The sequence below is a fragment of the Pezoporus wallicus genome, unplaced genomic scaffold, assembly GCF_028554395.1.
Source record: "Pezoporus wallicus isolate ANWC-B61680 ecotype Strahan unplaced genomic scaffold, APGP_CSIRO_Pwel_v1 contig_8788, whole genome shotgun sequence".
Classification (NCBI taxonomy): domain Eukaryota; kingdom Metazoa; phylum Chordata; class Aves; order Psittaciformes; family Psittacidae; genus Pezoporus; species Pezoporus wallicus.
This window is the reverse complement of record NW_026639196.1, coordinates 282,698-297,749: the sequence shown is the minus strand read 5'-3', so window position 1 is coordinate 297,749 and position 15,052 is coordinate 282,698. Positions and strand designations below refer to the sequence as shown.

Below are 15,052 nucleotides of genomic sequence, written 5' to 3'. Positions count from 1 at the left end.
GGGCTCACGCAGATGTGATGGACCTTCCAGGACCTTTCAGCTTCCCAATGAGGGGTCCTACACCGGTTGCAGTCTCAGCACCCACCCCACAGCAATGACTGGCGCCCACCACACAGTACACAAAAGGCATCTGTGACCTGCCAGAGGGGTCCTGGCAGGGGACCAGTGGCCTTTATTGGCAGCAGGAACGAAGCGAGATGCTCTTTTACCCATGCTCAACATCAGGTAAGTGCTGGCTGCTCTGCAAGGTGCTTGGTTGCCACTGCAAACAGAACAATGGGGAGAATAATGCTGGGCTGGGGACCCTGTTTTGGGGCACAAGTCTCCCCTGCTCAGAGATATGTAACCAGTCACTAGGTGACAAACTTGATCTGAAATAACCATAAAAACACAGTGTTTTCCCTCACCACACAGTGTCTACCTCACTTAGGAGAAAAGCTGGTGCTGGAAAGCCTCACGAGCTTACTGGGTAGTGGAGATGATGCCTGGGCTCATGCATAAAATGCAGAAGAGGCTGCTGAAGAGGCTGACAGAGGACGTGGGGGCTCTGCCTGTCCCAGGACACCCATCGATTGCAGGAGCTGCGCTGCAGCCCCCTCACAGCCCTGTGGCTGCAGCAACTCATTCTGTGGGCACCCAGCCCTCTGGCACAGCTACAAGTGATGAACTCACCCGCACCCGCCCCGCAGGTGCCACAGGGAGCCTGAACGCAGCCAAGGCTCCATCAGGGGGTCTTACAGCCCCTCTGCAGCACCTCTGGGACTGCGACACCCGCAGGCGACCACAGGCCACCCCACCGGTGTCCCCAGAGCAGTGGCAGAGTCCTGGCTCCCACCACCAGGAGCCTGGGCTGGGGCGAGAGCAGGTGGAGTCACATCCCCTCCTCAAGCGGCCCAGAGGGAAGCATGGACATGTGTCTGGCTGCGACAGAGCAGCCAGAGCCTCTGTACCGTTGCTAGTGAGCCCTGCACTGTGTGTAGGAGTCACAGCAGCCGCAGTTGTAACCTCTGTTCTCAGCTAACCCTTCTCTGCATGGTGAAATGCGTACAGATACGTCTGGAAAGCCTGTTTAGCCCTGTGGCAGCAGCACGGTACATTATAAATTAAGCAGCAATCTCAGTGACTCACACAGTGCAAGTGAGAACCCGTTCATGAGTCCCAGGGTGAAGAAGTCCTACACTGCAGCAGGAAGGGAGGGCTTTTCCTCATCTTCCTACCCCTTCGCTCTCTCCAGAGCCTTGCAGTAACTACCAGCCTCCTGCATGTCTGGCACGGGGAGCTCTGGGTTGTCCCTGAATCCCGAGTCCCACTCACACAAACCCGCTGGAGGCAGCGTCACAGACACCGGGCTTTCCACTCAGCTTATTGCTCTTCCTTCAGCAAAGAGTGGATGTAAGTGTTGCAAAACACATCCTTCTCCTCTTTTTTTTGCATTTCCAACCTGTCAATCAACAGAAGCCTCCGCAACAGCAAAGGAAAAGCCTCCTCTGAGCTGGCCCTTATCCTGTTCCTGAAAAGGGAATGGAGCAGATGGAGAAGCAGAGAGCAGCAAGTCATTAAGGCAAAGAGCTCTCTCTGGAAACCGCTGCCACTGCAAGTCCTGGATGGAGGAGGTGGTCCCAGCTCTTCTTGCTGCCATGTCCCCCTCACAGGGCATCCTTGCAGCGTTCCTGGTGCCTGGCACAGCGGAGGCAGGGCCAGGGCAGTGCTCAGAGAGCCCTGAGCTTCCAGCATCTGCATTTACAAGTGCAGCGACCAGCACATACAGCACTGTGTCCCCATGCACGCTTTATCTAGGTCAAGCCATTAGTTTTGCTTTTAATCTCCATACGTTTTTAATTTGATCTTTAATGTGGATTTCAGCCTGCGAACCCAGCTGACAGACGTTCCTTGCTACCAATTGTGCTAAACATCCCGACCCTTCCCGAAGACACTGGGAAGGAGAATAAGCACCAAAATCCTGGTGCACTTTGAGCACCCACAGCCAGGCTCACGCAGCAGCAGCCCTGGGGAACAGCCCCTCTGTCACGAAGCACTTTCCTACCCAAAGAGCTGTTGTTCCCTTCCCTCGTGTAGCTGACAACCCTTGGTGAGGAGCCTTCCCAGGGATACATGATGCTGGTTCTTCGACCTCCATCCTGCCCCACCTGGCATCTCACATGGTCCCTCACATTCACATCTCTCATCTCAAGTGCCAGGGCTACAAGTCCCAGCAAAGGAGGTGGAAGCGGGAAGGCCCCCCCTATCCATCTTCAAAAGAGATGGATGTTTTCGCCATAGCAAATCCAAGTGTTGGATGGCCAGGGTTGGAAACAACTGCGGCTCCTCTGCATCGGCAGCATCCTTGGGGCCTGCAGCATTCCTGCCAGCAGCTGTTGAACTGGTGGGCTGATGTCCGAAGTGGAGCACAAAGCAATGGAGCTGCTTTGTGGAGGGGCTGGATGCAGAATTACATACTGGTGAACAGCAGCATAACCCAAGCAAGAACTCCTTTATCCCAAGGGAACGGACAAGATGTGACACCTGCGGGGAGGTCCCAAGCCTCAGCCCTGTTCACAACTTGGATTTACCACAGGCCAGGAAAACCACTCGCTTCTTTACAACAGAAACAAGCAGAGTTGAAAACGCACAAAATAAAAAGCCATAACATGCTGAAGGGATTAGGGACGGCTCTCAAAGCACCTTGAGGTGCTACGGGCAGATTGCTGCACAGGCTCTGTGGGAAAGGCAGGCCACAGGCACACACTGGGGGTGTCTGATGGAAAACCAGCTCAGAGGGGAAGGGGAGCACTGGGAGCCGGTTTATGGTTTAGACACAAGGGGTTTAGGTCTCCTAATTGGGGAGGGGGGTTGTGTGTGTGGAATTTCCCAACACAGATAGTCATGGGAAGCACGGCCCTTTGACAGAAAGAAGTTATTTGCTTCAAAACCCAATTTTCCATCAAAACCCCCAAGCTGAAAGGTGTTCCCAGCTCCCTTGAGCTATGTGATCAAAGCTGGAGCTGAAGAGTAGCTGCAGCCCAGGGCTCATGGCCCCAGTACAGAACAGCACAGCTTCTCAGGAGCTACTCCATTAACAGCATTAACAGCTCAGAGACAGAAGGAAGGTGCACAGCCGCGGGGCAGCACCGGCTCCATCAGCTGCGGTTCCCGGCAGCAGCATCCCACCACCCTCAAGTTTAACGGCCTCAAATATGTCAGGTGCTTGCAAGGATTTCACTGCTGCCAGGTCTGTGGTCAGAGCTACAGGCTGAGGCTGCACAAGGAAGACAACACAGAGCACTAATGCAAATATTGACTCTGCTGGTCGAGCTCGGCATTGATCCCGTGCAAGTGCTGCAGTTGGGGGGAGCAGTAGGAAAACAGCCACCCAGAGGAAGCCCAATGGACACACAGCCGGAGGCAGGGGTTACAGACACATAACCACCATCCCTAAGGAGCAGCCAGGACCAGGAGGAAGCAATCCCTGCAGACCCAAGGCACCACAGCCACCCGCTCCCTGCTCCCAGCCTGGCTTAACAGCAGAGCAAGAAAGCTGCAGGCAGAGGAGAGCTCCCTTCGTGGCCAAAACCGCTTTTAAGGCTGTTATTCAAAAAGGGAAAAACGTGGTATTCTGGCACCCTGCAGAACCGGGCTGGCTGCAGCCGCGCTCGAGGCTGGCACAGGTCTGTGTTTCCTGTTGGCTCTGCCTGGTCGACTGACACAGGCGGCTCGGGGAACAGATTGAAAGGGTTCAGTTTCTCCCCCAGGTTTTGCTGTGCACAAACATCCTCGCTCGCTTCTCTCTACAGTTCCCAATTTGCTTATTGAGACATTTTCTCATGGAAAAAGAATGTCCTGGACTAGGGATGGGGCTGCTGGCGCAGCTACGCGCACCGGGAAGCGTGGCGAGGAGCGTGCAAAGGCGAGAGGTGCAGCTAGGCCTGACAGCAAATACCAACCAGCACAGGCTCCTCTGCGAGCACACGGCAGCCCCCCTGCCATGGGGCAGCCCCACCGGGACACAGACCCCACACAGGCAGGAACAAAGCCCGGAACATCCCACAGCACCAGCCATCCTCCCACTGCTGCCCCCGTGTCAGCCTTAGCATCAGGCATGGCTGTCAGGCTTGGAGGTCAGGAGTGGAACCAGTGCGAAGCTGGGCACTGTGGAGGGTTTCTTTCCAGGCATCGCTTTGTGATAAAACAATCTGGTCTGCACATAGAAAACTAGAGAGTTCTGTATTTTGGCTAGAGGGACAGAAGAATTGCTTCTGCCCATAAAGCCCAAGGAGCAAACAGCTCGATTTCGATGAAAACATTACCAAAACAAAGAGCCAGGAAAAGCGCTCTTGTGTCTGAACAAGCCCAGAAGATTAGGGGAGAAAGGACCAAGGAAGCGGCAGCTGGAAGCACACGAGCAGGGTTATAGCAGGGGTAGGACTGCTGTCACAGTGGCAGTCACACCAGCCTGGTGCTGCGTGGGACCAGCTATGTATTTTCTTATGATCAAATAAAAAGAGAATCAAAAGCATTCTTCAGACTCATGCAGAATGCACGGGGGGTGGAGAGGCATTTCTACCTGTATATAGGTCAAACCTCACCCACCCAGGTTCACAACACATTCGGCATAGCCACGGCATACGAACGAAGTTTCAAAGTACTCCAGAGGGATCGCTGGGAGTTCGCTCTCTCCTACCTGAGGAGCAGCAGAACAGCAGTTCCGCCTGGATCGATATGTGTTGCAAGTGGAGGGGCAGGAGGATTGCCTGTTCCTGCCACTCCAGCCAGGAGGAAATCGGGGCTGTGGTGGAGAACAGGCTCCTGCAATGGATCATTGTGCGATGGGAGTACTGCTCCTAGCAGGAAACAGGTGGAAAGGAGGCAAAGGCAATGGGACAACAGAGATCCTCAGCAGCCTCCAAATCCCCACCAGTCTCCCACGAGCATGTGTGGCTGCTGATGTCCTGTTCTCCTCACACCAGCACCCCCAAGTCCTCCTCTGCAGGGCTGCTCCCAGCCCATCCATCCCCAGGGCTCCTGGTGCCCAGCCTTCTCCTCACACTGTGGAGCAGCTTGGACAACCTGCTTGAGGAGGGTACAAAAGTGCACTCCTCAGGGCACAGCGATCTTCAGGCATAGGTAAAGCAGAAGAGTTCCCCCACACAGCAGCCCAAAGGAAATGCCTACATCCTGCTCCCATCCTTCAAGAAGGCTGCACAGGCACAGCCCGAGCACAGCAGCCTGAGGGGACCATGATGGTGGGTCCCCCATGCCACCCCTCTCCACCTCAGCTCTCTCAGGACAGGGCAAAGCCTCGCTCCTGTGGCAAAGCCGCAGGGCACTGGTGACACTGGGGAGAAGGACCGGTGCCGGGGCTTGGCACACACGCACCAGGAGGAAAACAAACCAGCAAAGCCTTTGCTTTAACTGCACAAATGAGACCCAGCTCAGCCTCCTGGTACTGGGGTCCTGGAGGAGCCCATGATCTGCACCCTGCGCATCTCCAGTTCTTTGCCATAAACAAGAGGTGCGGTGCTGCTGGAGCCAGCCCCTGCTCCAAGCGCCGTCCACAGCCACCACCAGCCCCAGGACGCCTCGCCAGGCGCTTACCTTCAGCTTCTCGAAGCGATCGCTGAGGGACGCCACTTGGTGGTCCCGGTGGCGTCCCACCAGTTTGCATAAGGCACAGATGAGCTGGTCGTCAGCGACACAGTACATGTTCACCTTCTCATTCTCGTGCTCTAGGCACGTGAGCCCTCGGAAGTGGGCATCGGCCACGGGCTCCACCAGCCGGTGGCTGGTGAAGGGCTTCTTGTTGGGGTGCGTGGCGCGCAGGCAGCGGTCGCAGTAGGACACCTCGCAGGTGATGCAGGTCTTCACCGCGTCCCGTGGCGGGTCCTGCTCGCAGAACTGGCAGGCGATCCTCTCGCCAGCCACCGACATGGTTGGGCTGTTGTGGTACGTCCGCTCACGGCGGCTCTCGCTGGGGGAGTTGGGCCCGCTCAGGGATGCCTTCTGGAAGCGGTCAATGATGTTCTGCAGGGTCACATTCCTCTTGAGGCCCTCCAGGCCCCGGTGGTTGAGGGAGATGACATAGCGGCACGTGGGGCACTGGAAGGCAGAGAGGGGCTCGATGGACTCACTGGAAGAGCAGCTGGACACCAAGATGCGGTGGGCGCAGCTGAAGCAGAGGCTGTGGGCGCACGGCAGCAAGAGGGGGTCCTCAAACAATTCCAGGCAGATTGGGCAGGTCAATTCTGACTCCAGTGTTTCCATCTTTAGTTAAAACGATCCAGGTTCAGCATCAAAAACCAGGGAAGGTGGGCTGGTACCTGCAGAGACAAGAGCAGAGGTATCTGACAGAGGCTCTCCAGGGCAGAAACAGGCAGCTGGGGGACATTGGACATGTCACCTCTGCAGCACCCCGATGCTGTCACACAGCCCAGCCAGACTCACATGAGCCCATTGCCATGGTGACACGTTGTAGTACCACCCACCCGAGCCAAGCCGCTGGCTCAGAGCAGCACCCAGGGGTGCTGCAGGGCAGCAGAGATGCTTGGGGAAAGGGGCAGTGGGAAGCTGCTCCCCATCACCCTGCAGCCCAGCCAAGAAGAAGATTTGGACAGAGAGGCTGGAGCCAAACCCAGCAGAAACCACATGATTTCTTGTTTCCTCCTGCAAACACAAGGCAGGAGCCGGGGGGACCGTGCTGGCTTCTGCGCGGAGAGGCTACGCTGCACGGAAAGATACAGCTCCAGCTGTCCCCTCCAGCAGCCACACGGTTCCACCTCCTTCTGGTGGAGGGAAAAACGTGAACTGCGTCCTGGAAACTGAGCAAAGCAGGACGGGAGCTCCAACGCGCTGTCCCCCTGCGCTGTGCCGCCTGCTGGAGCAGGGCAGGGAAGGAGGAGCAGGGAAATTAGAGCCCGCAGAGTCCCACCTCCACTGTCCTCCGCTGCACCTCAGCGACAGCCAGGGATGCCGGAACCAATTCCAGCGGCGCGCAAACATGCCCCTATTTTAGATCACTCCCTCTGCTTGAGCCTGGAAACCGGCCCCCTGCAGTCACCGGACCTGCTGTCACGCTGCTCCCAAGCTCTGGTTTGCAGAGCTCCACACTGCACCCTGAGAGCTGCCCCTTGTCCCCACGTGCTCCCAAGCACTCTCCCCTCCAAGCACTGTCCCCTCCATGTACCCAGCAGTCACTGAGCTCCCTTCCCACCCCGGCTGCAGGACATGCCCGCAGCGGGCACAGGGGCACACACCGACAGCCCCACGTTACTGACAGCCCCTCTGCAGCCCATGGCAGGATCAGTGGGTCCCACCACCGGCAGGTACCCTGTGATCCAGCTCCTCCCGCCAAGCAGCTCCAGAGCCTTGAGCGATGCCCACACGCGCTCCAGGGCTGGTTCCAGCCTTGCCGGTACATGGTGCCAGCAGCAACCCCAGCCATGGCAGGGACTGGCCAACCCTACCCAGTGCCGGTTCGTGCCAGCGCCTGGGATCGGCGCATCCCTGGGGTGCCCTACCAGGACCTGCCTGTGCCCGCCCTGCCTATCACAGCATTTCTTCCCAGCCGCCTGGCATGGGAATTGCCAGTGCCTGGAGGAGATCTTGAGCTCTTCCCTGCGCCAGCTCGAGAGGCTTACAAAATTAAGCAATTGGATATTTAGATATGGTAATGCTGCAGCAGCCTTATCAGGGCCTGCCTGAGTGAGCCTTGCACATATTTATGTAGATACACATATTTCACTCCCCGCCTCCCCCCAGGAGACACAGTGAAGAGCAGCTGCGTCCACAGAAGCTGCAGAGCGTGAAGGCTCCCAAGAGCTTCCTCCTCGCAACCCCTGATGCCTTTCCCAAGCCTCAGAGCCCACCTCAGCCATGGGAAAGTGGCGGGAGAAAACACCTGGCCGTGCTCCCAGAAGCACTCGCACTGGCTGCAGCAGCTATCCCTGCCCCACTGTGGGACCAGGGGCTCCTGCTGCACAGCCATGACCCCCCCCATCACCACCGCAGCACCGGGCAGCCCGCACACACTTCCTCCTGCTGCTCGTGCTTTAAACCTTAGACACTGCTGCTCCTCGCCGGGCCTGCCCCCACGAAGCACTCCCATGCACTCCCACCCGGCTTTACTGCTTCCAGGGACACGAACAGATGCAAAACGCTTAACCAGGCTTTCGCCTAGCTGCCCAGGGCCGCTCCCGCGGGAACCTTGTTTTCCTTCCTGGGACAGCACCGCTCAGATGCGATGCAGCTGAGCAGAGCCTCCAGAAGCAGCTGGAGCAGCGGCTCCTGCACCTGGGCGACACAGCCAGTGCTGCCGCTGAAGCCTTTCATGCCTCCCACTTTGATGTTCCCTTTGATGTCCAGGATTGACGTGGCACGAGGAATAGCTGATTAGATTAAAATCTGCTCGCTCCAGACTCATCAACTCCCTCAATACAAGCACTATAAAACATTAACACGGGTTACAAACAGCCCTGCATGTTGCTTGTGCCCATAGGTCCGGCTGCCCTGGCCACATCCCCAGCAGCCAGGCAGGGCTGTGACTGCCGGCGGTTTAACACAGCACTAATGTTACGAACCCAAATTCTGCTCTGGAAACACTGGAGTGGGATCTCTCCCACTGCACAACACACAGAGACAAGCAGCATCCTTCCAGTGCTCCTACGGGGAGCCTGAGCTCGGCACAACGGCAGCAATGACCAGCTTTATGTGGTTGCCAGCGGGCACCATGCTGCTGGAGGTCTGCATCACTATGATGTGCCCTCCCTACACAGACCCACAGGTGTCAAACACACATCCCTAAGGCTGCCACACACACAGACCCACAGGTGTCAAACACACCTCCCCACGGGTGTCAAATACACACAGACCCACAGGTGTCACACACCTCCCCGTGGGTGTCACATACACAGCCCTATGGGTATCACACACACAGACCCACTGGTGTCACACACCTCCCCATGGGTGTCAAAGAGACCCAGACCCACAAGTGTCACACACCTTGCCAAGGGTGTCACACACCTCCCCACGGGTGTCAAATACACACAGACCCAGAGGTGTCACACACCTCCCCGTGGGTGTCACATACACAGCCCTATGGGTATCACACACACAGACCCACTGGTGTCACACACCTCCCCATAGGTGTCACACACACCTCCCCATGGGTGTCAAAGAGACCCAGACCCACGAGTGTCACACACCTCGCCAAGGGTGTCACACACCTCACCATGGGTGTCACACATACCACCCCATGTGCTGCTCCGTGCCTCCTCACTCTCACCTCTCAGCCCACAGGCAAAGCGACAGTCACAGCTCACTTGAGAGGCTCTGAACCCCACATGCAGATTGGGAGCAGCACAAGTGTGGGGAACTCCAGGGGCACACGGGGCATCCTTAGCAAACCCTGCCAAGGGTCATTCAATACAAAGGTTCTCCTGCTGCCTCTCCCCAGTTACTGCTTTTACAAGATCAAAGCCAAACGTGCTTCATTGCTACCTCAAGCTCAGAGGCATACCATCAGTGATGCAGACGTTCACCACCAAGAAAAGGAGAGAAGACCAGCAGGAGGGGATGCTGCTCACATCATCCTGACTACCCTGGGAAGGGACATCCCGGCACACAACACCTAGGGCCAGGGTCAGCCAGCCCCAAATTTCCCCTGATGCCTCTGACCACCTTCAGGCAGCCCAAAATTCGTCCTCCTGCTTGTGGTCTCCCTATGGCCTCTGGTGCTAGATGCTGCTGCTCTCCTACCCACCCCATGCAAGCCCCATGCCATGGAGTTCAGATACCGAAAATCAACGCAACTCATTGTATCTGTGTTTAAAACTAAGCCGTAATTTCATTTCTTGAGCTTGGCTATAACTATGGCTTGAGGTGGGTCCTCCTGCCTCTGTCCACAGCTGGATGCACAGCCCAAGGAGCACCCAGCTCACCCTAAGGCAAGACATGGGATAGCTTTATTGAGAATGTGATTCTCAGTGCTCTGCACACACCAGCATACTGAGTGTAAAAATGCAGACAGCTTATCATGCTAAAACCCTGGTCCCAGATGCATCTGGCTTTGCTACCATTTGATGGTGACAGGTCAGTGAACCTTGTGCACAGCTAGCACCAGCCTCTGCAGAGGTGGACAAAGCAGCTCCCGCTGCCTTGAATTGTTACAGGGCATATAAAACCCAACAATGTCCATCAATTCATTCATCAATTCATCCATCCATCCATCCATCCATCCTTCCGTCCGTCCATCCATCCGTCCATCCATCCATCCATCCATCCATCCATCCATCCATCCCATCCATCCTTCCGTCCATCCATCCATCCATCCATCCTTCCATCATCAATCATCCATCCATCACCAGTCTATCATCCATCCATCCGTCCATCCATCCATCCTTCCGTCCATCCATCCATCCATCCATCCATCCATCCATCCATCCATCCGTCCATCCATCCATCCTTCCGTCCATCCATCCTTCCGTCCATCCATCCATCCATCCATCCATCCATCCATCCATCCATCCATCCATCCATCCTTCCGTCCATCCATCCATCCATCCATCCATCCATCCATCCTTCCGTCCATCCATCCATCCTTCCGTCCATCCATCCTTCTGTCCATCCATCCACCCACCCACAGGTCTTCCGCTGCAGCAACCCCTTGTGACCTCTGCCAGCCCCCGCTCCTACCAGGGTTCATGTGTTCACCTCAAATTCCTCCTGCTCTCTCTTGCACTAAAACCTGGCAGGGCTTTGCCAGCCCTGCCAGAGCCCCACAGGGCAAACAGCTCTGCTCCGGCCCCGATCAGGCGCAGGCCAACGCTGCAGGCCGATGTTCTCCATGCCAGTGTGATTTCTTCTTTCTTCCTCCCCCCGCCTTGTTGTTCTCCTCGATTGTTGTGTTTGTATTTCCCCAGAAACGCTGCAGCATTGCTCAGCCAAGAGCGAGGCCGGGAGCAGCCGCGGTGCTGCTCCACCCGCACGTTACACTGAAATGTAATCAAACATGGCAACCCTTTCCTTAATTGGCTCCCGACAGCAGGACAGCAAATCTGGGCAGCAGTTGTCTGCACACTTGCTGCTGGCCTCAGGAAAACCAGCTCAGCACTGGACCCCTGCTCAGGGAACAATGAAACCCTCCTCCAGCAGCCACAGCCCTGCCCCGGAGCCCCTGTCCTGAGCAAGCAGGATCCCCCAGTGGGGGGGGGCAGAGGGGCTGCCCTTCAATCCCAGCTCCACAAACCTGCAGCCACCAGCCTGGCCAAGGAACTGCCCTAAGCCTGCCCTTGGGACCGGGCTGTCCCCAGAGAACCGAGGTCCCATGAGGACAAACAGCCCCAAGCGTGTGATTAACGCCAGCACCAGCTCTTGTCTAACGAAGGAGCACACGGGGAGCTCAATCAGGCTCCTCCAGCCAGGTCACGCCAAGAGTCATCCAATTTCTCCATGCTTGGCTTGCGAGCTTGCTGAGCTGCCGTGTGTGGAGCCGCTCCACGGGCTTAACACCGAGTTCCAGGCTTTAAAGGGTGCTCCTCACCACCCTCTGGAGGATGAGGAGCATCCTTCAGCCCCTCAGCTTGCTCCCTCCAGCCAGGAAAGCTGCAAGCCGCCCCCCCGCCCCGAGCTTGGCCTCTCCTCCTGCAGCTCCTGCCTCTACAGCTTCCTCAGTAACTTGGGGAATCTCTCCGAGGCTGCCTGAAGAAATCCCGATAATTCACGTCCCAGCTGCCCTCCCAACACCTTATCACAATCCTGAAAAAGCAGGAAAACCCAGCGCCGATTAAACTGGATTTCCTGTGCAGCCGCCGCACGCCGCTATTCTTAATCCATCACACTGGAGCACAGGCATCTCCACACCAGCTTTAAGCATTTTCCCAGCCAATTTGCTGGGTGCTAAAATAAAGCTGGCTGCTCTGCAGCTCCCTCAGCTCTTGTACCTCTCTAAACGAAGGGCAGAACACAAGAGCTGTGCTCCCATGAAGCAGCAACAGCTTTTAATGAGAGATTACTTTCTGCTGGCTCTGTTGCTGAACCCGCTCCAGAAGAGCTGGCTGGAGCCCACTGGCGCCAAGGAGCTGCTGCTGTTTCATGTCTCCATTTGCACAGTGTCTTATCCCCCCTGTCCCTGGAATTCCATCTTCATCACTGCCCTCACTGTCCTGACTGAGGGGATGGAACTGTTCCGCTTCACCACCTCATCCTCCTCCTGACTCCCATCAGGTCCAGTGTCGGAGCAGGGCTCCCAGGGCTGGGGGGGGGGGGGGGGCCCACACCATGGGGTATCCACTAAGCACATCTGTCCTTGCAGCCTGCACAACTGGCTTTGGTTGGGGTTCTTCCCCACCCAGTCCTAAGAGGGGGCTATTCCCACTATGCAAACCCTGCACAAGCCTTGGCAACCAACACACAAGCAGAGACCAAGCTACAGATCCAGCCCCTGTTCACATCACTGGTCCAGCACGTCCATCCGGCCACTGCTGCTGTCCCCTCTGCAGCAGCAGCAGTGACAGCAGCACTCGGGCTGCAGCTCAAGCTGCTCTGCTTTGGGGTGCTACATTTTCAACCCCCACTTCTCTCCCTCTTCATCCCAACAACTTCGCTCCATTTGTCAAGAAGCTCCAGGAGCCCCCAGCATCCATCACCATCATCCTCTACATGCACAAGCAGCCCTGGCCCCAGCAGGAGCCTCAAAGCCATCACCACAACACAGCACCTTCCCCTGCCATCCTTCCCCTCCTGCCAGTGCTGGACCTGAGCCTCTCCCATGGTTTAAATGGCCAATGGCGCTTCTGCAGCCATGCAAACATCCATTGATTACACTGCTAGTTTTGGCCACAGCATGAACCTTCCCATCTGCAGCTACCTCTGATTCCCCCAGTGTGAACTGAAGATCCACAAAGCACAGTACGGGGAGGAATGGTGAGAACAGGAGAGCCAAAAGTTAGACAACATTTTGGCCAAAGGTTAAACAATCAGTGGCTAATTCGCTGCTAACTGTGGCGAGGGATGAAGCGCAAAGGCTCTTTGTGGTGGTTGGTCAAGTTGGTCAGGACTGCACAGGAACACAAGCATCACAGTGTAATGCTGGTGTTGGTCCCCAGCGCCAGCACATTCTGTGGATTTTGTGGGGATCTTGGAAGCACCCCAAGGCCAGCAGCACCCAGGACAGCCCCCATAGAGGGGGCCAATGCTTCACCTGTGAGGCAAAGCCTCCAGCATGAGCCCAGCACCGCTCCATTCTGGAGGAGCTCACTGGAAAGCAGAAGCAGCTCCAAGGAGCTTGTCCCAGAGAACCTGCAGGGGACAAGGATGATCCGACCAAAGCCCATGATGACTTCACCAGGGAGAGACCTCATCTACCTCGAAGACACGAGAGGCAGGCACCAAACGAAGACCATCTGCTTTTCTCCCATTACGTCCTGGTTGAAGCAAAGATTTCACCTCTTTGTACCCAGCTCAGCAGCTCCCTGAGTGCTCCCACAAGGCCTCAGGACAGCACGTGCCCACCAAAGGCTCCAGTGTTTGAAGTCTGACATGAGAGGACGACCACAGACAGATTTCCTGTGCCTTGCTTGCCAGGTCCTGCAGCAGAACCACGTGGTGTGGATGCTCAGCAACCAGAGTAGGCCAAAGAAACCCCACACTGCAGTGGAACACACCAGGTACCCTCTCCTCCACGAGCCTTACAGGTCAATTCCCACAGACTTGGCATGGAAACCTTCCCCTGCCTCCTCCTGCAGTGGCGTGGAGTGGGCAGGACACCGGGTGGCGCGGGGCATCTCTCTGCCCCTCTCCGACTCGAAGCATGGCTGGGTTTGATTCCCATCGAATGCTGCAGCTCCCTAGGGCTCTCCACACTCCAGCAGTCAGTAGAACCAGGGACTGCAGCAGCCAGGCTCACCCCCCACAAGCAAGAGCCCATCGCAGACACCTCCTCGCACCACGTCCATCCATCTGAGCCTCCTCAGCTGCGCGCTTCTGGCTGGAGCTGCCAAAACCCAGCCCCTGCTCCTCTGCCAGAGCTGCCACCACAGCACGGGGACCGCAGCTCCGCAGGCACCCTGGCGCCAGAGCCAGGGACACCCATAGGTGCATGGCTCTGGGGGTGCAGTAGCGCTGGGATCAGCTCCACACTCCCTGGGCCGGCACAGATGGAGTGAGCTGCTTCCAGCCCAGGCACTGAGCAGCAGCTGGGGCCCTGGCTCAGCACCAAGCTAGAGTGGGCACCGCTCCCTGGCAACCCCCAGGCCTCCATCCCCTCCCTGCTGAGCCACTGCTCCAGGTCTCACCATCTCTCTCCCGCACCTCTCCGGCCGTCACTGGTGCTCCTGCCACCTGCTTGTCCTCGCTGCTGTCAGGAACACGGCACCGGCAGCTCCCGACCACACATCACAGCAGCCTTTTGATCCAAGCCTTCCACAAGTGCACCGGCAGCTCCATGTCCTTCCTCTCTTCCTCAGCTGCGGCTGCAATGCGGCTCCAGCCTGGCATCATCCCTGCAACAGCCAGAGCCCCTGGCCCTGCAAGGACGAGGGGAGGGCACGGCCGCAAGTGCAGCACAGCAGCAGCTGGTGCTTCATAACAGCCTCTTGTTGTCTCATGAGGCTGATAAGCAAGTCCTGGCTCTTATCTCCCCAATGGATGATGCACAGGGACACATGCAGCCCTGCAGAGAGACGCATGCAGCCCTGCAGATTGCTGCTGCTGGCAGAGACCCAACTGGGCACTGCCAGGGCCCACAGCCACGAGCTACAGAGAGAGAGGAGCCCCCACCCCACTTCCTACCTGCACCCACCATGACAGCTTGACTCCTTCACTAAGCCAGAAGCAAGGCAAGGTGGCTGGGCTGCTGGGGTACACCCCCCATGTCCCCGGAGGGGCAGGGTGGCCAAGGAGAAGCACATTCCAAGGGGGGACCCCATAGCCTCTCTGGAGGCTGGAGAAGCAGCACCCACTCAGCGCTCACAGCCCTGGGGCTGTACTGGGGGATGAGCATCTCCTGGGGACCGAGCTATCACCACTTCAGTGTTTTCTACTGAACCACCAAGTCTCAATGCAG

The 15,052-nt window shown here is 57.2% G+C and overlaps 1 protein-coding gene across 1 annotated transcript in view; it reads right to left on the bottom strand.

The window, feature by feature from the left end:
- Nucleotides 1-15,052, bottom strand: part of MID2 (midline 2) — a 63,961-nt gene that overhangs the window by 38,126 nt on the left and 10,783 nt on the right. The window contains exon 2 of the mRNA XM_057413845.1: nt 5,593-6,314. Coding sequence (XP_057269828.1) covers nt 5,593-6,258 — 666 coding nt within the window. The 5' untranslated portion in view covers nt 6,259-6,314. The remainder of the gene's footprint in view (nt 1-5,592; nt 6,315-15,052) is intronic.